The sequence below is a fragment of the Opisthocomus hoazin genome, chromosome 7 (assembly GCF_030867145.1).
Source record: "Opisthocomus hoazin isolate bOpiHoa1 chromosome 7, bOpiHoa1.hap1, whole genome shotgun sequence".
Taxonomy (NCBI): Eukaryota; Metazoa; Chordata; class Aves; order Opisthocomiformes; family Opisthocomidae; genus Opisthocomus; species Opisthocomus hoazin.
In genome coordinates, this window is record NC_134420.1 from 1,648,911 (window position 1) to 1,673,178 (window position 24,268).

The 24,268-nt window shown below is 60.0% G+C and overlaps 3 protein-coding genes across 3 annotated transcripts; 2 read left to right on the plus strand and 1 right to left on the minus strand.

Annotated features, from left to right (window-relative positions):
• Positions 1 to 509: 509 nt before the first annotated feature.
• TCIRG1 (T cell immune regulator 1, ATPase H+ transporting V0 subunit a3) lies at positions 510 to 10,944 on the plus strand. The gene is given in 20 exon segments (XM_075425727.1): positions 510 to 774; positions 4,414 to 4,492; positions 4,570 to 4,799; positions 4,895 to 4,989; positions 6,340 to 6,466; positions 6,542 to 6,624; positions 6,766 to 6,859; positions 6,940 to 7,152; positions 8,182 to 8,332; positions 8,413 to 8,552; positions 8,749 to 8,906; positions 8,981 to 9,071; positions 9,152 to 9,270; positions 9,440 to 9,653; positions 9,809 to 9,928; positions 10,030 to 10,140; positions 10,213 to 10,333; positions 10,425 to 10,596; positions 10,680 to 10,707; positions 10,709 to 10,944. Coding segments are annotated over 20 exon segments (2,508 nt in total). The 5' UTR covers positions 510 to 666; the 3' UTR covers positions 10,763 to 10,944.
• Positions 10,945 to 11,018: 74 nt separating this feature from the next.
• On the minus strand, positions 11,019 to 14,538 carry TBX10 (T-box transcription factor 10). The gene is given in 10 exon segments (XM_075427100.1): positions 11,019 to 11,151; positions 11,153 to 11,368; positions 11,458 to 11,525; positions 11,613 to 11,768; positions 11,864 to 12,035; positions 12,802 to 12,903; positions 12,976 to 13,159; positions 13,431 to 13,503; positions 13,506 to 14,249; positions 14,392 to 14,538. Coding segments are annotated over 10 exon segments (1,995 nt in total).
• Positions 14,539 to 17,378: 2,840 nt separating this feature from the next.
• Positions 17,379 to 18,368, plus strand: LOC104334307 (olfactory receptor-like protein COR4). The gene has a single exon (XM_009939912.2). It carries the CDS (start codon positions 17,445 to 17,447, stop codon positions 18,366 to 18,368), a length of 924 nt encoding a protein of 307 aa, XP_009938214.2. The 5' UTR covers positions 17,379 to 17,444.
• Positions 18,369 to 24,268: the final 5,900 nt, after the last annotated feature.

Sequence of the window (24,268 nt, forward strand, 5' to 3'; positions counted from 1 at the left end):
GGAGGGTTTGGGGGGGCAACCCCCTGGGCTGAGGCTGGTTGGGGGGCACAGGCAGGGATGGAGGGGGGGTGGAGTGTTTGGGGGGGCAGCCCCCTGCCTGCACCCACCCTTGGGGACTCATCCCCGGGACAGCCGAGCGGGGGGGGGGGTCTGGGGGGTCTCCTGACCCCCTCCATCCCGCGGGGGGGGGGGGAAGGGAAGATGGGGGGGGGCGGGTCCTTCCTGGGGAAGAGGAAGTGCCGGGTCCGGCCGGCTCAGCGCTCCACGGGGGGGGGGGTCAGTCCCGGGTGGGGTTTTTGGGGGGGGGGGCCGGGGTAACCCGCACCCCCCCGCCGTGCGGGGCACGGCGGGGGGGGGGTGCGGGTTACCCCGGCCCCCCCCCCCCCCAGGGGAATGCGGTGACCCTGACTCAGCCGCAGCTGAGCGGGACGGGGTGGGGTGGGGGGGGTTGGGGGGGGGCGGGGGGGGGGGGGCGGGGGATGGGACTGGGGGGGGGGGGCAGGGATAGGGAACTATTTTGCAACCCCCAGCGCTGGCAAAAGCCGCGTGGGAGCGGGACCCGGTGGCCACGGCTGCGGGGGGAGCCGAGGGGTGCCCTGACCCCCCCACCCCCCACCCCAAACTTCCCCCCCCCCCCCCCCAGGAGGGGGCCCCCCCGGGGCAGCCATGTTCCGCAGCGAGGAGGTTTGCCTGGCCCAGCTCTTCCTCCAGTCCGCCTCGGCCTACAGCTGCGTCAGCGAACTGGGAGAACTGGGGCTGCTGGAGTTCCGGGACGTGCGTGGGGGGGGGGGTTGGGGGGTTGGGGTGGGTGGGTTTGGGGTGCTATGGGTGGTAAGGGGGGGTTGGTCTGGGGGGTTTTGGGGTGCTATGGGTGCAGGGGGGGTTGGTTTGGGGGGTTTTGGGGGTGGTATGGGTGCAGGGAGTGGGTGCAGAAGATTTGGGGTGCTATGGGTGCAGGGGGGGTTGGTCTGGGGGGTTTTGGGGGTGCTATGGGTGCAGGGGGGTTGGTTTGGGTGCCCTGGGTGCAGAGGGTTTGGGGTACTATAGGTGCAGGGGGCGTTGGGGGGTGGGGGCTTTTGGGGTGCTGTGGGTGCAGGGGGGTTGGTTTGGGTGCCCTGGGTGCAGAGGATTTGGGGTGCTATGGGTGCAGGGAGGGTTGGTCTGGGGGGTTTGGGGTGCTATGGGTGCAGGGGGTTGGGGTGGGTGGGTTTGGGTGCCTGGGGTGCGGGATGGGTTAGGCTGGGGGGGTTTGGGGTGCTATGGGTGCAGGGGGGGTTGGTCTGTGTGTTTTTGGGGTGCTCTGGGTGCAGGGGGGTTGGTGTGGGTGCCCTGGGTGCAGAGGGTTTGGGGTCCTATGGGTGCAGAGGGGGTTGGTCTGAAGGGTTTTGGGTGCTGTGGGTGCAGGGGGGTTGGTTTGGGGGGGCTTGTGGTGCTATGGGGGCAGGGGGGCTGGTTGGGGTGCTCTGGGTGCAGGGGGGTGGGTGCAGAAGGCTTGGGGTGCTATGGGTGCAGGGGGTTGGGGTGGGTGGGTTTGGGTGCCTGGGGTGCGGGATGGGTTAGGCTGGGGGGTTTTGGGGTGCTATGGATGCAGGGGGGTTGGTGTGGGTGCCCTGGGTGCAGAAGGTTTGGGGTGCTCTGGGTGCAGGGGGGGTTGGTCTGGGGGTTTTTGGGGTGCTATGGATGCAGGGGGGTTGGTGTGGGTGTGCTGGGTGCAGAGGGTTGGGGTGCTATGGGTGCAAGGGGGGTTGGGGTGCTAGGGGGCTGGGGGGGTTGGGCTGGAGCAGTTTGGGGTGCTGTGGGTGCAGGGGGGTCGGTTTGGGTGAGTTTGGGTGTCTGGGGGGTGGGTGCAGAAGGTTTGGGGTGCTATGGGTGCAGGGGGTTTTGGGGTGGAGGGTTTTGGGGTGCTGTGGGTGTAGGGGGGTTGGTTTGGTGTGCTATGGGTGCAGGGGGGTTTGGGTGGGTGCCCTGTGTGCAGGGGTTTTGGGGTGGGGGGTTAGGGGTGCAGTGGGTACAAGGGGATTACGGTGACTGGCTTGGGGTGCCACGGTGCAGGGGTTGGGTGCAGGTGGATTTGGGGTGCCATAGGTGCAGTGAATGGGTGCAGTGGAGTTGTGGTGGGTGACTTGGGGTGCGGTGGGTGGAGCGGGAGTTGGTCTGGGTGCATTTGCGTGCCGGGGTGCAGGGGGTTTGGGGTGGGGGATTTGGGGTGCAGTGGGTGCAAGGGGATTAGGGTGGGTGGTTTGGGTGCCATGGGTGCAGGTGGATTTGGGATGCTGTGGGTGCAGCGAATATGTGCAGCAGGGTTGGGGTGACTGTCTTGGGGTGCCATGGGTACAGGTGGATTTGGGGTGCCATGGGTGCAGTGAAGGGGTGCAGCAGGGTTGGGGTGGGTGTCTTGGGGTACCATGAGTACAGAGGTTGGGTGCAGGTGGATTTGGGGTGCCATGGGTACAGCGAATGGGTGCAGCAGGGTTGGGGTGACTGTCTTGGGGTGCCATGGGTACAGGCGTTGGGTGCAGGTGGATTTGGGGTGCCATGGGTGCAGGTGGGTTTGGGGTGCCGTGGGTACAGAGGTTGGGTGCAGGTGGATTTGGGGTGCCATGGGAGCAGGGAATGGGTGCAGCAGGGTTGGGGTGGGTGGCTTGGAGTGCCATGGGTGCAGGTGGATTTGGGGTGCCATGGGTACAGAGGTTGGGTGCAGGTGGATTTGGGGTGCCATGGGAGCAGGGAATGGGTGCAGCAGGGTTGGGGTGGGTGGCTTGGGGTGCCATGGGTGCAGGTGGATTTGGGGTGCCATGGGTACAGCGAATGGGTGCAGCAGGGTTGGGGTGGGTGGCTTGGGGTACCATGGGTGCAGGTGGATTTGGGGTGCCATGGGTGCAGGTGGATTTGGGGTGCCGTGGGTACAGAGGTTGGGTGCAGGTGGATTTGGGGTGCCATGGGTACAGGGAATGGGTGCAGCAGGGTTGGGGTAGGTGGCTTGGGGTGCCATGGGTGCAGGTGGATTTGGGGTGCCATGGGTACAGAGGTTGGGTGCAGGTGGATTTGGGGTGCCATGGGAGCAGGGAATGGGTGCAGCAGGGTTGGGGTGGGTGGCTTGGGGTGCCATGGGTGCAGGTGGATTTGGGGTGCCATGGGTACAGCGAATGGGTGCAGCAGGGTTGGGGTGGGTGGCTTGGGGTGCCATGGGTGCAGGTGGATTTGGGGTGCCATGGGTGCAGGTGGATTTGGGGTGCCGTGGGTACAGAGGTTGGGTGCAGGTGGATTTGGGGTGCCATGGGAGCAGGGAATGGGTGCAGCAGGGTTGGGGTGGGTGGCTTGGAGTGCCATGGGTGCAGGTGGATTTGGGGTGCCATGGGTGCAGTGAAGGGGTGCAGCAGGGTTGGGGTGGGTGGCTTGGAGTGCCATGGGTGCAGGTGGATTTGGGGTGCCATGGGTGCAGGTGGATTTGGGGTGCCGTGGGTACAGAGGTTGGGTGCAGGTGGATTTGGGGTGCCATGGGTACAGGGAATGGGTGCAGCAGGGTTGGGGTAGGTGGCTTGGGGTGCCATGGGTGCAGGTGGATTTGGGGTGCCATGGGTACAGAGGTTGGGTGCAGGTGGATTTGGGGTGCCATGGGAGCAGGGAATGGGTGCAGCAGGGTTGGGGTGGGTGGCTTGGGGTGCCATGGGTGCAGGTGGATTTGGGGTGCCATGGGTACAGCGAATGGGTGCAGCAGGGTTGGGGTGGGTGGCTTGGGGTGCCATGGGTGCAGGTGGATTTGGGGTGCCATGGGTGCAGGTGGATTTGGGGTGCCGTGGGTACAGAGGTTGGGTGCAGGTGGATTTGGGGTGCCATGGGTACAGGGAATGGGTGCAGCAGGGTTGGGGTGGGTGGCTTGGAGTGCCATGGGTGCAGGTGGATTTGGGGTGCCATGGGTGCAGTGAAGGGGTGCAGCAGGGTTGGGGTGGGTGGCTTGGAGTGCCATGGGTGCAGGTGGATTTGGGGTGCCATGGGTGCAGGTGGATTTGGGGTGCCGTGGGTACAGAGGTTGGGTGCAGGTGGATTTGGGGTGCCATGGGTACAGGGAATGGGTGCAGCAGGGTTGGGGTAGGTGGCTTGGGGTGCCATGGGTGCAGGTGGATTTGGGGTGCCGTGGGTACAAAGGTTGGGTGCAGGTGGATTTGGGGTGCCATGGGTACAGCGAATGGGTGCAATGGAGTTGGGGTGGGTGACTTGGGGTGTGGTGGGCGCAGGAGGTGGATGTTGGTGATTTGGGGTTCCATGGGTCTAAGAGGCTGGATCTGGGTGGCTTGGGGCGCTCCGCATACTGGGGGCTGTGGCATGGTGCCGGGCTGGGGGTGCTGGGGCTGCTGGACCCCCCCCCCTCGTGCCAGGGCTGTGCCGTGACCGTGCCCCCCCGTGTCCTGGCAGCTGAACCCCAAGGTGAGTGCCTTCCAGCGGCGCTTCGTGGGCGAGGTGCGGCGCTGCGAGGAGATGGAGAAGACCTTCAGTGAGTGCCGGGGGGCTGCAGGGCTGCTCTGGGGGTACCCCTCCCGACCCCCCCCCATCTAACCACCCCTCTGGCAGCCTTCCTGCAGCAGGAGCTGCGGGGCGCCGGGCGGGCGCTGGAGCCGTGCGCCGAGAGCCCGCGGGCGCCGCTGGCGCGGGAAGCGCTGCGGGTGCAGGAGCAGTCGGAGCAGCTGGCGCAGGAGCTGCGGGAGGTCAGCCGCAACCGGGCCTCGCTGCGCGGGCGCCTGCGGGACCTGCGCCAGTACCTCCACGTCCTGCGCGAGGGCCAGCGCTTCACCAGCCTGCCGGTGGGTCCCCGAGGTGGGGGGAACCCGGGGGGCTGCCCTGCACCCCGCTTCCCCCCGCCCCGCGGCATCGTCTCTTTGCTTCTCCGTCACCGCAGGCACCCCTGGGCTCCCCGCCGCGGCCCCGGGCGCTCTCCGAGCGTGAGCCCATCCTCGACCCCTCCTTGCACCAACATCTCGACCGCAAGATCAAGTAAGCGGGGCTGGCGTGGGGGGCGGGGGTTGGAGAGGGGCCGTGGGGCCGTGGCATGGCCGTGGGGCAGGGACAGCGGGTAAGAGTATGGGGTAAGGGTTGGAGATGGGCCATGGGGTGGTAGGTTGGCCATGGGGCAGCTGGGAAGGCTGTGGGATAAGGGTTGGAGATGAACCATGGGGCAGCAACATGGCCATGGGGCAGGGACAGCGGGTAAGAGTATGGGATAAGGGTTGGAGATGGGCCGTGGGGCATTGGGCATGACTCTACGTAGGATAAGGGTTGGAGATGGGCCATGGGGCAGCTGGGCAGGGCTGTAGGATAAGGGTTGGAGAAGGGCCATGGGGTAGTGGGCATGACTCTGCGTAGGATAAGGGTTGGAGATGGGCTATGGGGCGGTAGGTTGGCCATGGGGCAGCTGGGAAGGCTGTGGGATAAGGGTTGGAGGTGGACCATGGGGCAACAACATGGCCATGGGGTAGGGACAGCAGGTAAGAATATAGGGTAAGGGTTGGAGATGGGCCATGGGGCAGTGGGCATGACTCTACGTAGGATAAGGGTTGGAGATGGGATATGGGGCAGCTGGGAAAGCTGTGGGATAAGGGTTGGAGATGAACCATGGGGCAGCAACATGGCCATGGGGCAGGGAAAGCGGGTAAGAGTATGGGGTAAGGGTTGGAGATGGGCCATGGGGTGGTAGGTTGGCCATGGGGCAGCTGGGAAGGCTGTGGGATAAGGGTTGGAGATGGGCCGTGGGGCATTGGGCATGATGCTACGTAGGATAAGGGTTGGAGGTGGGCCATGGGGCAGCAGGCATGGCCATGGGGCAGGGACAGTGGGTAAGAGTATAGGGTAAGGGTTGGAGATGGGCCATGGGGCAGTGGGCATGACTTTATGTAGGATAAGAGTTGGAGATGGGCTATGGGGCAGCTGGGAAAGCTGTGGGATAAGGGTTGGAGATGGGCCATGGGGCAGCTGGCATGAGTCTACTCAGGATAAGGGTTGGAGATAGGCCATGGGGTGGTAGGTTGGCCATGGGGCAGCTGGGAAAGCTGTGGGATAAGGGTTGGAGATGGGCCATGGGGCAGCTGGCATGACTCTACGTAGGATAAGGGTTGGAGATGAACCATGGGGCAGTAGCTTGGCCATGGGGCACCTGGGAAAGCTGTGGGATAAGGGTTGGAGATGGGCCATGGGGCAACAACATGGCCATGGGGCAGGAACCTTGGCTAAGGCTGTAGGATAAAGCCTGGAGGTGAGCCGTGGGGCAGCGGGCAAGGGTTGGAGATGACCCACGGGGCTGGGGGCAGCAGCAGAGCCGTGCCCAGCGCCCTCGCCGTGTCCCCGCAGCTTCGTGGCCGGTGTCATTCACCCGTGGCGGGTGAGCGCCTTCGAGCGGCTGCTGTGGCGCGCCTGCCGTGGCTACCTGGTGGCCAGCTTCGTGGAGATGCCCGAGCCCATGGAGGACCCGGCCACGGTGAGTGGGACACCGGGATGGGCAGGGAAGGAGGGCCAGGATGGCTGGGGCTTATGTGGGCACTGCTGTCCCCAGGGCGAGAGCATCACCTGGGTCATCTTCCTCATCTCCTACTGGGGCGAGCAGATCGGGCAGAAGATCCGCAAGATCTCGGACTGGTGAGCCAGTGGCCCTGCGCCACGCGTCTGGCCACGTAGAGGTTTATTTAGCAAGACCCACTCCAGACCCCCACCACGGGGGTGGGCTGGGCCACCCCGGGGAGCCCCGGCACCCCCCAACGCGTCATCCGTCTGTCCCAGCTTCCACTGCCACGTGTACCCCTACCCGGAGAGCGAGGCCAGCCGGGTGGACACCATGAGTGGGCTGCAGAGCCAGATCCAGGACCTCAGCGTGGTGAGCTGGGCGCCGTAGTGGGGACCGGGGGGGCCATGCCGGGACCCCCCATCCCTGACCCCACCGCTGGGCGCCCGCAGGTGCTGGAGGAGACGGAGCAGTACCTGGCGCAGGTGCTGGACAAGGTGGTGCTGGCGCTGCCCACCTGGCGGGTGCAGGTGCAGAAGATGAAGGCCATCTACCTCATCCTCAACCAGTGCAGCTTCGACGTCACCGAGAAGTGCCTTATCGCCGAGGTCTGGTGCCCCGTGCGGGACCTCACCCAAGTGCAGGACGCCCTGCGCCAGGGATCGGTGGGTTGCTTGGTGTCCCGGTGTCCTCATGCTGTGGGTTGCTTGGTGTCCCCGTGCCCTCGTGCCGTGGGTTGCTTGGTGTCCCCATGTCCTCATGCTGTGGGTTGCTTGGTGTCCCCGTGCCCTTGTGCTGTGGGTTGCTTGGTGTCCCGTGTCCTCATGCCACGGTTTGCTTGGTGTCCCCATGTCCTCATGCTGTGGGTTGCTTGGTGTCCCATGCCCTTGTGCCGTGGGTTGCTTGGTGTCCCATGCCCTCGTGCTGTTGGTTGTTTGGTGTCCCATGCCCTCGTGCTGTTGGTTGTTTGGTGTCCCACGTCCTCATGCCATGGGTTGCTTGGTGTCCCCATGCCCTTGTGCCGTGGGTTGCGTGGTGTCCCAGAGTCCTCATGCCATGGGTTGCTTGGTGTCCCTGTGCCCTTGTGCTGTGGGTTGCTTGGTGTCCCATGCCCTCGAGTCGTGGGTTGCTTGGTGTCCCAGTGTCCTCATGCCATGGGTTGCTTGGTGTCCCCATGCCCTCGTGCTGTGGTTTGCTTGGTGTCCCCATGTCCTCATGCCGTGGGTTGCTTGGTGTCCCATGCCCTCGTGCTGTTGGTTGTTTGGTGTCCCATGTCCTCATGCCGTGGGTTGCTTGGTGTCCCATGCCCTCGTGCTGTTGGTTGCTTGGTGTCCCATGCCCTTGTGCCGTGGGTTGCTTGGTGTCCCATGTCCTCATGCTGTGGGTTGTTTGGTGTCCCATGCCCTTGTGCCGTGGGTTGTTTGGTGTCCCATGTCCTCATGCCATGGGTTGCTTGGTGTCCCCATGCCCTTGTGCCGTGGGTTGCTTGGTGTCCCATGCCCTTGTGCCGTGGGTTGCTTGGTGTCCCAGTGTCCTCATGCCAGGTGTTGCTCAGTGTCTCCATGTCCTTGTGCTGGGGTTGGTCGGTGCCTCCGTGTCCTGATGCCAGCGGTCGCTCGGTGTCCCCGTGCCGTGGTGGGGTGGGTGCCGGGCGGGTGGGTGCCGTGGGTCAGGCGCCGGGTGCTTCCCCGCAGTACAAGAGCGGCTCGAGCGTGGAGTGCTTCGTGCAGCGTGTCCCCACCACGGAGAGCCCCCCCACCCTCATCCGCACCAACAAGTTCACCGCCGGCTTCCAGAGCATCGTGGACGCCTACGGGGTGGCCAGCTACCAGGAGGTGAACCCCGGTAAGGTCCCTCGGCCCCCCACCACAGCCTGGGGCTGCAGGGGGGGGCCCCTGTGTGACGTGGTCCCCGTGTCCCCGCAGCGCCCTACGCCATCATCACCTTCCCTTTCATCTTCGCCATCATGTTTGGGGACGTGGGACATGGGCTGCTCATGTTCCTCTTTGCTCTCTGGATGGTGGTGTATGAGAACAGCCCCAGGCTGCAGAAGGCCAGCAACGAGGTGAGGGGGACATGGCGGGGGGCCAGGCTGGGAGGTGGGGGACACGTCTGGGGGCATGGGATGGAGCTGGTGGTACCACATGGGGGTGGTGGTACCGCATGGGGACAGTGTGGGGCAGGGTTGGCGGCGTGGGAGGAGGACAGCGTGGGGCAGGGGAGGTGGTGTGGGACATGGGAGCCATGTGTCCCCCCACCAGATCTGGCTGACGTTCTTCGAGGGGCGCTACCTCATCCTGCTCATGGGGGCCTTCTCCATCTACACCGGCTTCATCTACAACGAGTGCTTCAGCAAAGCCACCGTCATCTTCCCCTCCGCCTGGAGCGTGGCCACCATGGCCAACCACTCCTCCTGGAGGTGGGACTCCCAGCCCCCCTGTGAACCCTGCCGGGGTCCCTGCTGGCACCGACACCCCCTCGCTCTGCCCACAGCTCTGCCTACCTTGCCACCCACCCGTCCCTCACCCTAGACCCCAACGTCACCGGTGTCTTCCAAGGGCCCTATCCTTTCGGGATCGACCCAGTGAGTGTCCCATGGGGCAGAGGACGGAGCGGGACCCTCGGTGGGGTGGCCCAGAGTCTCACCCACCTTGTCCACGACAGATCTGGAGCTTGGCCACCAACCACCTCACCTTCCTCAACTCCTTCAAGATGAAGATGTCCGTGGTGCTGGGCATCGTGCACATGGGCTTCGGCGTCTTGCTGGGGGTCTTCAACCACGTGTGAGTCCCCGTGGCTGCACCCAGGAGCTCTGGCCACCCGTGGTCACGCTAAGGGGACTCGGGCTGGACTCACCTGGGTGGGGTGGGTGAGTGGTGTCCTGATGGGAGCCCCCGGATGCGTGGGGACGCGCGGTGCCCGGCTGAGCGTGGCTGATGTCCCCCTGCCCAGGCACTTCCAGCAGCGGCACCGGCTGGTCCTGGAGCTCCTGCCCGAGCTGGTTTTCCTCCTGGCGCTCTTCGGCTATCTCGTCTTCCTCATCTTCTACAAGTGGGTCAAGTTCGGCGCCGCCAACTCCCGGGTGGCCCCCAGCATCCTCATCCACTTCATCGACATGTTCCTCTTCACCTCCAACGCCGACAACCTCCCGCTCTACCAGGGCCAGGTAGCCCCCCGCCGAGGTGGGGGGCACCCATCCCTTCGCCCAGGCTGGGAGCAGCGGGGCTGGGGTGTCAGGGTCCCCCCCCCGGTGTCACGAGCGGGGCCGTTCTCAGCTGGGGTGCCGGAGGGGACCCTGAACCGGGTGCTGCTGTGCCGCAGGTGCCGGTGCAGACGGTGCTGGTGGTGCTGGCGCTGGCGTCGGTGCCCGTCCTGCTGCTGGGGACACCGCTCTACGTGTGGTGCCGTCACCGGCGTGCGCCGAGGACGAGCCGCCCCGTGGTAAGGCTGGGGGGGGCATGGTGTGGGTGGGGGGCTCGGCTGCGTGGCGGGGGGCTCGGCTGCGTGGCGGGGGGCTCAGCACCCACGCCGTCCCCGCGCAGCCGGCGGCCGGCGGGGAGCAGGAGCCGCTGCTGGAGGGGCAGGAGGCCGGCAACTCGGTCAACGCGACCAAGGAGGACGTGGAGAGCGGGGGGCACAGCCCCGACGCCGAGGTGAGGGGCGGCGGGGCGGAGGGTTAGCCGTGTCCCCATGTCCCCCCCGGCCGACGTCCCGCGTCCCCGCAGCACGTGGACTTCGCCGAGGTCTTCATGCACCAAGCCATCCACACCATCGAGTACTGCTTGGGTTGCGTCTCCAACACCGCGTCCTACCTGCGGCTCTGGGCGCTCAGCCTGGCCCACGCCCGTGAGTCGTCCCCCCGCGGACCCCCGCGTCCCCCCGTGGGCTCGGGCAGAGCCTCACCCCCTCCCCCCGTCCCCGTTTCCCCCCACCCCAGAGCTGTCGGAGGTCCTGTGGACCATGGTGATGCGCAACGGCTTCGTGGGGCTGAGCTACGCGGGCGCCGTGGTGCTGGTGCCCGTCTTCGCCGCCTTCGCCGCGTTGACCGTCGCCATCTTGCTGGTGATGGAGGGGCTCTCCGCCTTCCTCCACGCCCTGCGTCTGCACTGGTGAGCCCGGCTTGATGGGGGACTGGTGGGATGGGGTGACTGGTCCCCCCCCACCGACTCCTCTCCTCTCATCTCCTCGGCAGGGTGGAGTTTCAGAATAAGTTTTACGTGGGGGGGGGGGTACAAGCTGTGCCCCTTCGCCTTCGCGCCCGACGCCTGCGAGTAGCTGCGCCGCGGGGATGCCGGGGGGCTCGGAGCGTCGGCCGGACCCCATCCCCCCCACCCCGCTGCGGGGAGCTCGGCTGGGGGGGGGCGAGGGGCAGGGTCCCCCCCCCCCCCAAGCCCCCGGGGGTCCGGCTGCAGCGTCCTCCCCAGTACGAATAAAGCCGTCCCGGTGGCTCGTCCCCAGCTCTGCGTCTCCGTGCCCTCGGCCGTCGGCTGGGTTGGGGGTCCCGGGTGGCTGGGGGTACCCCCCCCCCCGATCACTGCTGCCCGTAGCTGTAGGTGCTGAGCGGGGGGAAGGTGGGCAGGGGGTAGGGCAGGGTGCGGGGCTTGCCCCCCATGTAGGCACCGGGGGGGCAGGTGAGGGGCTGGAAGGGGGGCACGGGCAGCTCGGGGAAGCCGTGGGGGGCTGCTGGGGGGGGGGGGCACGGCAGCAGCCAGAGCCCCACGGCTGCAGGGAGCCCCCGGGGGGGGGGGCAGGGACAGCAGCAGGGGGTCAGCCCCCTCCCCAGCCCCCCTACCTTTCTCCGGCTTCTCGGGGCGGGAGGGCGGCGCGGTGGTGCGGGCGCGGGGCATTGCACCCAGCAGGGACCCCGCCGGCACCCCACACCTGTGAGAGAAACTTGGGGGGCTCAGGGGGGGGGCGGCACGCAGCCCCTCAGCGGGGTGTCAGGGCGGGTGGGTGTGGGGGGGTCTTACCACGGCTCGGGGTCTCCATCCCGAAAGCCCTTGGCGAAGGGGTTGCTGGCGATCTTCAGCTGGGTGATCTGCGGAGGGGAGCGGGGTCAGGGGGTCCTTGGGGGGGTTGGGGGGGGCACCCCGATGTGTGTCCCCCCCTGCTTCCCGGGGCTCACCCGGTGGTTCTGGTAAGCCGTCACCGCCATGAACTGGGTCTCGGGGAAGCTGAAGGACTTGAAGTTCTGGTGGGCGAAGCGCTCGCTGTCCCGGCGCGGGTCGACGAAGACGACGTGGAAGCGGGGCTGGTAGCGGTGCATGGAGTTGAGGATGATCTAGGGTGGAGAGGGGAGGTGGGCAGGACCCCCCCAGGTGCAGGGGGGCAGCTTGTGTCCCCCCACCATCGCCCACCCCGGGGTCGGGTCCTCACGTGGCCGTTGTCGTCCAGGAGGTTGTTGGTCAGCTTGAGCTTGTCGAAGGAGACGATCTGCCGCATCCACTGGGCCCCCTTGGCCGGGGAGTCGGGGTGGAAGTGGACGCGACCGGGGGCTGCCGGGTCGGCCCGTCCCGCCGCCAGCCAGGAGGAGCTGTGGAAGGCATACCTGGGGGGGATGGAGGGCTCAGCACCAGCAGGATGCATCCCCCCGCTGGAGAGCAGCTCTGCGGAGAGGGACCTGGGTGTCCTGCTGGATGACAAGGTGACCATGAGCCAGCAGCGTGCCCTGGGTGCCAAGAAGGGCAATGGGATCCTGGGGTGCATCAAGAGGAGTGTGGGCAGCAGGACAAGGGAGGTTCTCCTCCCCCTCTGCTCTGCCCTGGGGAGGCCCCATCTGCAGTGCTGTGTCCAGTGCTGGGCTCCCCAGTTCAAGAAAGATGAGGAGCTACTGGAGAGAGTCCAGCGGAGGGCTACGAGGACGAGGAGGGGACTGGAGCATCTCCCCTACGAGGAGAGGCTGAGGGAGCTGGGCTTGTTCAGCCTGGAGAAGAGAAGGCTGCGAGGGGACCTTGGAAATGCCTCGAAATATCTTGAGGATGGGTGTGAGGAGGATGGGGCCAGACTCTTTCCAGTGGTGCCCAGCGACAGGACAAGGGGCAAAGGGCACAAACTGAAGCAGAGGAAGCTCCAGCTGAACCCGAGGAAGAACTTCTTCCCTCTGAGGGTGACGGAGCCCTGGCCCAGGCTGCCCAGGGAGGCTGTGGAGTCTCCTTCTCTGGAGATCTTCAAGCCCCGCCTGGACGCGGTGCTGTGCCCCCTGCTCTGGGTGACCCTGCTTGGGCAGGGGGTGGGACTGGGTGACCCCAGAGGTCCGTTCCGACCCCATCCATGCTGGTATTCTGTGCCCGCCATCCCCATCGCCCCGTCCCCACCTGTATCTCTTGTCATCCAGCGGAACGAAGTCCATCAGCAGGACGTAGTCGGCCAGCGGGTCCAGCCCCGACAGCTTCACCTGGAAGGTGGGGAACATCCTCCTGCGGGGAGGTAGGGGGTGGGAAGGGGGTGCCCCCCACCCCGGCAGCCCCTTGCCCCGCTGCGGTACCCACCTGCCCGCCTTGGTGACGATCATCTCGGTGCCCAGGCGGTTGAACTCCTCCCAGAGGCTGCCCATCTCCAGCCGCGCCGCGGCGTGGCACACGCGCCGGTTCTTGCCGCTGGTCCCCAGCCCCTCGACCGCCCACCCGAGGCCGGTGCTGCACGGGGACCCCTCTCCCGGCCCCCCCAGAAAGGCTGCGGAGGGGTGAGGGGGTGTGGGGGGGGCCTGATCCTGCACCCCAGATGCGGGAGCCGACCCGTGCGCTGATGGCCACCCCATCGCATCCTCCCTCTGCGGAGGGGACGGGAGGACTGGGGGAGTCCTGGCCCCCCACCTCGTAGGGTTTTATCTCCCCCCCCATTGAAACCCCACTCTCTTGTGGGGCTGGGTGACCCATCGCACCCCAAAACCCCCACGGGACCCCACCGCTGGGTACGGGGCAGCGTTGCCGCGAGCGGGTTTTACCTGCCATGGGTGCAGATGGTGGGCAGGAGGTGTCCGTGGCTCTGTCCCCCGGCACAGTGGTGGTGGTGACCCCAATGCAGCCCCCCCAACGCAGCCCCCCAACGCAGCCCCAGCTCTGCGCCGTCCCCCGCAGTCTGCCGGGGGTTTTATGCCCCAGCTCGGGGGTGGAGACGCGGGGGCTGGAGCACGGCCCTCTTCCACAACCTGCCTTTGCGCCTTGACGCGATGATGATGATGGACGGGAGGCGAGAGGTAGCCATGGGACCACCACCAGTCCCCAGCCGGAACCTGGGGTACCCTGGGCTGGGAGGGAGAGCTCTTGTGGGGTCTCCTTGTCCATGTCTGATCAGAGGGAGAGCGGGGGGCTGCTCCGACCCCCTCCCCGGGGCAGAGCCCCTCTCGGCACACGGCAGCCCCCCGCGCACCGGCGGCTGACAGCCCGCCATCAACACCCGGTATTAAAAACCATGGCGAGGCGTTGAGGCACCCGCGACGTGCCGGCCGCTCGCGCAAAGCCTCCGCGGCTCCGGAGTCGGGGGGGGGAGGAAAGTGGTCCCCCTTCCCCTGCACCCATCGCAATTGCTGGTCCCGTATTCGCCCCGGGACCTGGGACCCCCGGTCCTGCCCCGGGGCTGAGCCCCGTCCACCCTGCACCTCCCGTCGCGATGCTCGACACCGGCCTGACAGCGGGAGATGGATGGGGACAAGCTGGCACCGCGGGGACGAGGGATGAGTGCGGGGAGGTGACCAGCACAGGGTGGGGGGGGAAGTAGAGGGGTTACCCTGGAGCCCCCCGCTTCCCTCCGAGCTGCAGCTGGGCTGTGGGCATAGCGCACGCTACGGGAATGTATCTGGGTGGGATGCTGGAGCTCTGGGGATGGATTTGGGACAAACAGGGGACATCCTCACGGGGATGCTGATGGCTTTGCTGTCCCCAGCAGCCCCCTGGTGATGGTGGCACCGGGCAAGGGCTGAAATCCCTCCTCGCTTCGCATGGAGCCGGCTGTTTTCTCCAACACAGGGACTCAGCCTCCGCTTCTGCTTCGGGCTCGGTGCTTAAAGCCTTCTTGCGGCTGTCGTAACGGAGAGGAAACCCCCCGGTCCCCATGGCCAAGGGGGCTGCGTGGGCAGCGCTGGGTTTTGGGACCGGGGCTGATGAAGCCAGGGAAGGGACCATCTCCCCAAGCCCCCTCCGCGTCCGTCACATCCTCGCGTATGTCCCGTGCCCCGCAGCGCTGGCTCGGCCCCATCCATCTCCCGCTGTCAGCGGGGCCGTGGCCGCGGGGCCGGTATCGAGCGGGGAGATGAGGAGGTGCGAGAGGCAGCGCTGACAGCGGGGAGGGGGATGGAGGGGGCTCAGCCCCGGGCAGGACTGGACCTGCCAGGGCTCATCTGCAGCGGATTTTTCTGCTGGAAAGAAAAGGAAAGGCGAGGGTGAGGCCCTGGAAGGATTTTGAACCCCAAAAGCTGCCCAAATTGCGGGCTCTGCACCGTCAGGGAAGGGCAGCTCTGGCTCCAGGTCTGTAAAACACCAGTTCTTGGCGTCTGAGGTGATGTCTAACCAACCCTGCTTTGTATGGAGAGAGCCCAGTGCAGGGCTACGAGGATGAGGAGGGGACTGGAGCATCTCTCCTGCGAGGAGAGGCTGAGGGAGCTGGGCTTGTCCAGCTTGGAGAAGAGAAGGCTGCGAGGGGACCTTAGAAATGCTGATAAATATCTGCAGGGTGGGTGTCAGGAGGACGGGGCCAGACTCTTTCCAGTGGTGCCCAGCGACAGGACAAGGGGCAACGGGCACAAACTGAAGCAGAGGAAGCTCCAGCTGAACACGAGGAAGACCTGATCCCACAGCGGTTTCTGCTGCCCTTGGCACTCACCTTTGCTGGGTGTGAGAAAGCTGCAAGAAGAGGTTCACCACATCTCCTGTTGGGCTTGGGAACCCCCATCAGAGCCACCGGAGACAGGGTCAGCCCTAGAGCTTTCCTTCACCTCTGCAGAATGCCCTTTCCCCCTCTTGCTCCCCCTTCCAGTTCTTCTTCATGGTCCTCATCTGATCCTTCCCATCACATTCCTCTCAGTTTTGGGCACGTCTCCCTCAGGCTCTCCTTTGCCCTTCCGGCCGGCGCGTTTCCAGTCTGATGGGTGGAAGAAGGTAAATGTCATCACCAAGATGGAGGTCACAAGGACTGCAGGCTGCCCCAGTCCCCAGCGGGACTAAGAAGCAAATCCCCCTGGAAGCCCTCTCCAGGCAGAGAAAGGACAGGAGAGTGACACTGAGTACCCAGTGTGGATGTACCGAGGACAAGTCAAGCTTGACCTACCTGAGTGCCTTGGGTGATGAGGTGATGGCTGTGTGGATGAACAGGAGAACAGCGGATGGAATTTACCTCAACTTTAGCCAGGTCACCATGATCTTCTGTTGGCTCCTTGCAGCCAAACTTGTGAGCTATGGTTTGCAAACAAGGAATTTAAGATGGATAGAAAGGTGGTTCACTGTCTACAGTGCCTGGGACTGCTGGTGGTCCCCATTACCAGCCCTGGCTCAGCCCCCGCAGGACCATGTCCCATCACCGAGGTGTCCCTCAGCTCCCTAGCAAGGTCAAACACGGCACTTGTGGAGCTGCTCCTGTCTCTGAAATGTCCAAAAAGTGGACGTGAAAATGGGGGGGGTTGTTCTGTGGTTTGTGCTGAAGAGAGCCCAAAGCCCTGTTGTTCACTCCAGCTGAGGTCACCTCCTCTGGGTATGCTTCTTCTCCAAACTAAGAAGTGCAGAGAAAAGATAATGACCTGCTTTGGGCTTTGTCACTCTCCTGAGGCTCAAAGAGATCCTCAGTCCCCAAATCCCCGAATTACGTGAAATAGTGAGGGTGTTTGCTGACAGGGGTTTATTTTCAAGCTCCCCTGCAGAGCTTCAGGCACACGCCGCTTCGCATCCAACGCCAAGAGCATCAGCAGGGAAGCAGAGATAGTGCCAAGATGTGAGGGTCATAGTCCATTAACTCAAGCTGGAACTCCACTACCAGACTCACGAGCAAGGACCATGCATGCTGAGCCATCCATCTCCAGTAGTTTTCTCTTGCAAAAAAGAAACAGCTCCTATCTTCATCTCATGACCTACCTGCAGCATCCTGGGCTGCAGTTCTTCACAATACTCTGAACTTTCCAGCAAAACCAGGGAGCTGGCTGTCCTGTGTCCTCACCACACAACTGCTGAGAAGGGAGGTCTGGAGATGGCCCCGTTGGAGAGCATGCTCAGGATACTTCCTCTCCTCATTGACCACCAAGGGCTCCTGGGTGAGGACCAGAAGCTTTCCTGTAAGGAACATTTAGGGAGCTTACTGTTGCTGAGGTGAGGCAAGTCCAAAAGGTGATTATTTTTCCACCAGATATTTTCAAGGAGAGATTGCTCAGCTTTGGGGGTTGCCCTTTTTCCATCTGAAGACTCTAGGAACAGGCTAAAGACCCAGGAAAAGCTTTTCTAGCTAAAACTGTGCATCAGGAGGGAAGGCAAACCAACGCAAACCTCTGTGTGAGGTTTCGTAGTCAGGAAGAAGCCCCAGGAAAGAGGGAGGAAGTGGGTGGTTGGCAAGCGCCAAAGAGATGATGAATGATCAGTTCTCTGGGTTTCAGGTTGAGCTGGATGATCCCAGAGGCTGGATGTAAACACGGGGTATGAAATACAGCACTAAGGTAAAGCTACTCAGGCGTGTAACCTCCTATAGCTTTTCGTGAAGGTCATTGCTTAACATCCAGAAGCAAGCTAGAGGACCACACACCACGCTGCGCTGTGGGATTTTACAGCTTGGGCAAAGCTTTGCTTCTGCAGCACCTCGTTTGTTTTACCCACGCTGTGATATGACTTTTGGCAAGCTGTTTCTGTGCCAAAGCTCTTCCTTTTGGTCTCGTATGATTGTCTCCGAGCAGGTCCCTCTGGAGAGGTTTTTGCCTGGGAGATACCCGCCTGTTGTAGAAGAAACTTCCAACCAGGAGTTCACACAGAAAGCACACATCCAACTAATGGCAGAAAGCAATTGCACCCCAGCGACCGAGTTCATCTTAACGGGGTTCACAGAGGACCCAGTCACTCAGGTCACCCTCTTTCTGCTGTTTCTGCTCATCTATCTTATCACCATCCTGGGGAACCTTGGGATGATCGCATTAATCAGGGCTAGCCCCCAGCTCCACTCCCCCATGTATTATTTCTTGGGTAACTTGGCTTTTGTAGACCTCTGCTCTTCCACCACCATCACCCCCAAGATGTTGGTTGACTTTCTAGCAGAGAAGAAGGGCATTGCTTATGCTGGGTGTGTGGCTCAGGTGTTCATTTTTGATCTCTTTGGGATAACCGAATGCTTCCTGCTGGCTATGATGGCATGTGACCGTTACGTGGCCATCTGCCATCCCCTGGTGTATCCCCTTATCATGTCCCCAAAATGCTGTTTCCAGCTGGTGACTGGGTCATATCTCATGGGGTTGACCAACGGCATAGGACAGACTATCAGCATGTCCAGTTCATCCTTCTGCAGCTCCAACGTCATCGACCTGTTCTTCTGTGACATTTCCCCTCTGATATCGCTCTCAACCTCCGACACCACCCTCAGCCACATTATCCTAAGAATTTTAGCATTATTTGGTGCATCCAGCAGCCTGATTGTCCTGGTCTCCTACGTGGCCATCATCTCTGCCATCCTGAGGATCAGTTCAGCAGAGGGCAAGCGCAAAGCCTTCTCCACCTGCACCTCACACCTCATGACTGTGAGCATCTTCTATGGGACGTCACTTTTTATGTACTTAAAGCCCAGTTCAGGCAGCTCAAGAGAAGATGATAAATGGGCTGCAGTGCTCTACAGCGTGGTGACTCCCATGCTGAACCCCTTGATCTACAGCCTGAGGAATAAGGAGGTGAAGGAGGCTTTGAGGAGACTCACAAAAGTAAAATGACCTTGAATGTTGTAAATTTATGGCTGGAGAGAATGGAGATGTGGGTGATGTTCTTGGTTCTTGATTAAATATCTCAGATTGATAACACTTTTGGGGTCTTCTGCACTTTGACTTAGGAGCTGCACTGGCAGATTCAATATCCTCAGCTGGTTCAGGATGCTAATAATTTCACTCAGTTCTCCAAATCATGATAATTATATTTAGTAGTTTATTTAACCTAATGAAGACACAGGTAGAGAACTGTAAGCACGCACTACTCCTCCTGGAAGGCTTTGCCCTCGACCATTATTCAGTCCCACCCATCAGTCCAGAGCAAACCAGAAGAACATGGCAAAAATTTGTGCAGCTGGTCAGGCTCAGATTGTGAGCTGTGTTATGCATTGCTCTCCCTTGTGCTTAGCAAGCCAGAATAAACAGGAGGTGGATTCTACTATTCCATTTCAAAACAGGGTTGTAAAGTCATTAAGGGCCACAATAACTAGCGTCAGGATGCCAACACCTAGCAAGAAAAATAGACCTGACAGCAAATAACTGGCATGCTACCCAGGAAATATTTTTCTTTTTCACACTCAAACCTCACTAAATGATGAGCAGCATAATACACCTCATTTAATTTTAGTCAGCTAAAAATTTAAGTTAAATACGGTATAGGGGTGACCTTCATTGTGAATGAAGGCACCCTGAAAGCCTTTTAAGAGGCAGCAGTGGTAAACCTCCCCAAAAGCAGATGCTATCAAGCAGTCCCTGTCCTCCATTCCACACCTTTGCTTTCCATCACCCTGCTGACAGCAATAAAAGCCATGATCTCCATGGCACCCAGACCACAACAGATCACAGGAGCTGTGGTGTTGCTCAGCAGCCTCCTCCTTCAGACCCGATATCCTACAGCCCATGCCAGCCTGGGCTGCTGCCATCCCCTGATGCCTCTCCTGTGGAAAGAGCTGCTGGGTGGTGGACAAACATTGCATACATGGAAAAAACAAAAATATACCAATTTGTGTATTACCTCAGCCTGTAGAGGCTGCAGCCTCTGCAAGGACCATGGTGAAATCTGGAGCAATGCCTGAGTGCTGTCCTAGAGACACACAGTGACCGGGGTTTGAGGGAGAAGCTGCACAGTTGGGTTAAATCAAGCCAGGATCAAAGCGGTTGGCTGATTTGTTAACGACACACAGCTAAAGGCACCCGGGGTCAATCAGCCAAATCCTTTTTTACTCCCAAATCTTCTTGATAATGCCCTGGTTGTTCTTTAACCCAGCTGATGGTTGGCTGCCCGGCTAGCACTGTCAGCCTGGGGCAAATGTCCTCCCGGGCTGTCTGTGCTCCTGTTCCTCCCTTATCGGCTGTGCTGCTGTCGGGGACGCCCTGCCCAGGAGGGGCTGAGATGGCTTTCCTGTGGCAGGGACCCCCGGAGGTCTCCAGCACAACCACCTGCACCTACCAGGGACATCTCAGACCCCATTGTCCCACTGAGCCTTGGGGACCACCCAAGGTTTCACACCCTCCCTGGCCCCTTTTTCAGGATTTGACCACCTTCATGGAGGTTTTTTTCTCCCTTTTTTTTTTTTTTTTAACTGGAACTTCCCAGGCTGCAAATTCATGATAGAAAGTCTCAGATTTACCCTCCTCTTAAATATGAAGTGCACGGAGCACTTGCTGGTGCATCAAGTCAGAAAGAACACGGTGATATTAATTTCTTTGTGCCTGAAATGGGTTACAGCACTGCGCTTAGCCATCGTTATTTCACATCACATGCAGACGACCCGACAAGAGCCTGGATGCAGCCACAGCGAGCAAGGTTCACCTCTCTTTATCATCTTGCGTGTCTCCAGGCGTGTTTGTCAGGACCTACTCTGGAGCTGGGACTGCTCTGTACAAGGGTGGGTGTCAGGAGGAAGCGGCCAGACTCCTTCCAGTGGTGCCCAGTGACAGGACAAGGGGCAACGGGCACAAACTGGAGCAGAGGAAGTTCTGTCTGAACATGAGGAAGAACTTCTTCCCTCTGAGGGTGACGGAGCCCTGGCCCAGGCTGCCCAGGGATGTTGTGGAGTCTCCTTCTTTGGAGATATTCAAGCCCCACCTGGACGCGGTGCTATGCAGCCTGCTCTGGGTGACCCTGCTTCGGCAGGGGGTTGGACTGGGGGATCCCCAGAGGTCCCTTCCAACCCTGAACATTCTGGGATTCTGTGAGTCTCCCACACTTCTGCTCCTCTGTGACTGTCACCCTCTAGATGCCATTCAGTTTAGGTGCAGGGAAGATTGCCACCTTTTTCTTTAAATAAAAGACTCAAGATTCTTTTTGATGTTTTATTTACAGTCCCAGAGCATCTATTCTTGCTGCAGTGACCTTCAGCCATTCTTTGGCAATATGCAAAATACAACAACATTCAATGACTTGGTGTCCACCTGGTCTTGCCTTCACCATCACCTGGTGTTTAAACGGGAACTCAGACTCTTCGTGACTTCAAAACACAAGTCCGTGGCTACAGCACTATTGCTCTGCTCGTTGTGGCTTTCCACTGGAGCTGGCACTCTCAAAACCGAAAGTGTTTTGCTCGTTGTACGAGCAGGGCTCGCTGTGTTTGGGGCAACCATCCAGCTAGGTGTGTCTAACGGCCCTTGCTGACTTCTGCGGGGTTGGCGTCCGACCAGGAGAGTGGTGGGAAGCACCCTGCGGGGCTCCAGGAGGACAGTTATGGGGGGGGAGAAGGAGCACCCAGCATTGCAATCCCCTTTCCTGGAGGGTCGTGATGAACGGGCCGCGATGTGGTTGATGGCTCGCGCCTCGTCTTGCGTTCACGCTGCCTTGGAGCTCCTCTCCTCTGAAAGGGCAGGAGCTGCTGCAGCTACACCCTCAGAAAGGTGTTTTAGCTCATCTGTCATGTTAAATGCTCCAGGATTCCAGATGCAAATGACTTTCCAACAGGAATTTGTTTAAGAAAGCAGATATGAGGCAATCAAAACAGTGTGTGTTTGGGGTCTTGTATCTGAAATTGTCCTCTGGCTCCCCTGCAGAAGGCACACACCACATCTCAGAGTTTAGCTGGAGCCAGCTAGGCTTGTGCTTTTAGGCAAGCCTGAATTAACTGCCTTAATCCTAATTAAATCTGTTTGAAACAGAGCCGAGCAAACACCGCTATTGCAGGGGTAGGAGCCACCTCCCCTTGTTTAAACACTTCGTGATTACAGTTGGAAATCACCTCAAATATCTTTAGGGGAATGACTGATCTCTTTTTAACTTTAAATAAACACCAGGTCACCTCTACACATTCACTGGGTACGTGGGCTCCCTGTATGACCAAGGAAGATTTGGTCAAGTCCATCAGTGGGGGCAGGTGTGGCTCACTGCAAGGTAGACACCCACGTTTTGTCAGCTGAAGAGATCGATAAACTCTGCTGATTGTACTGGCCGGAGTCATGTTCACTATAACAAGTCTTTGGCTCACAAATAGGTGATGACAGATCCTCAGATTTGGGTCTTAATATGACCTAAATCTAAAAGATGGTGAAATGAATCCCATTCTGGAGATGTCCTCTAGCTGGTGGGTAAAAAAGGCACAGAAACAGAGAAATGTGGGGTTTTTTTCCTTTGATGAAAAAGGAGCTGCAGACCTGGGCTTACAAACATATAAATCCTGCACTGGGGTGGTGACTCCTCTCCATCACCTGCCATCCAGATGTATGGGAAGAAACCAGGAACCTGGAGCACAACCCACCGGACTAGGTGGAAACCAAGCTACCTTTGGTTTCCCTTAATACAGAAATGAAAGGGAGAGTCTTGGTTTGGCCTTAGTCCCTTCAAAATCGATGGCCAAGGTAGCTCTCATTTTCAAAAGAGACTTGGGGGAAGAGTATAATGGCTCATTTTAGACACAGTTACTGCCCTGGAGTAAAAAACCCTCCTGAAGTCCTGGTGGAGAAAGCAAGGAGACCCTATCCAAACACCGGTGAGTTCCTCTCCGTGTCTGCCTCTACCACTATTCACGGCTTGGAAAGACATTCGGAACCCAAGAAAGAGAAGTTTGTATTTTTCACATTTCTTGAGCAAGGGGGAAAGTGAAAAGGGGAAGGTTGGGTTGAGCAAGGAGAGAGAGACACATGGGCCAGGACTGATCTCAGCTGGCTTTAGGCACCTGCAGTGCCAGCACGTGCACCTAGGGCAGACACCGCAGAGAAAGGCAGAAACCACGGATATCTGAGACAGGATGGATGATGTTCTACACTATACAGACTAGCAGTGGTGCTGAGAATGGCTGGTTCGGATGTTGTTAGATACAGTGTGTGTGTTTGAGATGTCTACAAGATGGCTACACTCAGTTACATCAATACCACCCAAGGCAAAGCAGGAAATTAGTGGGGACAAGGGGATGGCCACCCAATGTGTGAGATCTTGGCAATGGGAAACAGCAGTTGCCTCCTTCCCCCCAACCGGGGTGGGTGTAGACAACCGCAGTTGGGTCTCCTGAACACATTTAAAGATGTTAGAGCAATTTTGCATAACCCTGTCTGCAATCAACTCCTCGTTTCTACAAGGCACAAGCCACGCTTTCGGTTTCTTTTCGTTTCATGAGCACCCACCATCTCACTTCCCAATATTCTTGGCAGCAGCATTCGCCTGTGGTTTGTGGTGAAACAGCCAACCGTTTGTTTTGTTAAAGAAGAAAATAAAAAAGCTAGTCTTATTTTTTTCCTCAGTAACAAAATATAGACAGATTAATTCTAAATATTTGCTTGTTTACTTCTGCTTTCTCCTGTTTTCTCTCTTGCCTGCACAGGAGCTCCCATGTGCAGCTGTAGGAGTTTAGGGCTTGTGGACCACATTCAGCATCTCATGGAGCGTGCTTCATCTGCTGGTGGCTGGACTACTCATAAGCTTAGTGTCCACCCTTCATTAATCAGCTTTAAAAATAAACAGAAGAGCATTTCCTCTGGCAATTCATTTCATGTCTCATGGCTTCCAGTTCCTCGTGATTGAATAAATCAGGGAAATTTTGTAGCAGAAGCAGGAGGGAGTGCTACGGGAGGAGCTCTGCACAGTGATCGCCTTGAAAGGGCAATGAGCATCCTTGGCTTTACATCTCTGGGTGGGGCAGGGTGAATAAAGTTGTCTCAGTGATAGGAGCAGTTCTTCAGTTTTGGTCTGTATTTAGTACTTTCACTTTCATTTCTTTTCTTCCAAAACTGCAAACCTTCCTCGGTGCTGGGTTCATCCACATTTTGGTACCTCGCATTTCTTCTAGACTTGATATCACCTTCTAGGTTGATAATGTACATCACGAGGAACCCCACGAGAAGGAGGACCAGCAGCTCTGGACAGTGGGTAAATCCCACAAGAGCAAACTCTGTCACCACAGTGTGATGCCCCTGTACTGTCATCTGGGGAGGAAACAAGGATGGAAAAATGGTGAAAATGGGTTTGGCTGTCAAAGGTTGAAACCTCAGCAGTAAAGACATTTTCTGGCACTCCCCTTGGGCATCAGATATTACAGATTTGGGAATTACACATCTGATACAGCAGAAAACTGAGTTTTGTCCTCAGCTGTAGTGGGTAAGCATTCTGCTTTCCAGCTTGCACACATCCATCCTGGGGGTATTTTAATTTCGAAGCACACAATGCAAAATGGCTTTTCAGAGGGACATTTTTGTCCAAAACAGGCAGATAGGAATGACACAAATTTCAGAAGGGGAACACGCTGAGTCCTGGCCGTGGGGAAGAATTCCACCAGGTGCCAGGACAGACTGGAGAGCAGCTTGGCAGTGGAGAACATGGGGGTTGTGGTGGCCACCAAGTTGAAGCTGAACAGTAAACATGACCTTGCAGCCAAGATGCCCACCAGCACCCCAAAAAGAGCAATGGCAGAAGGTCAAGTGACTTTCTGCAATAAACCCCTGACCGACAG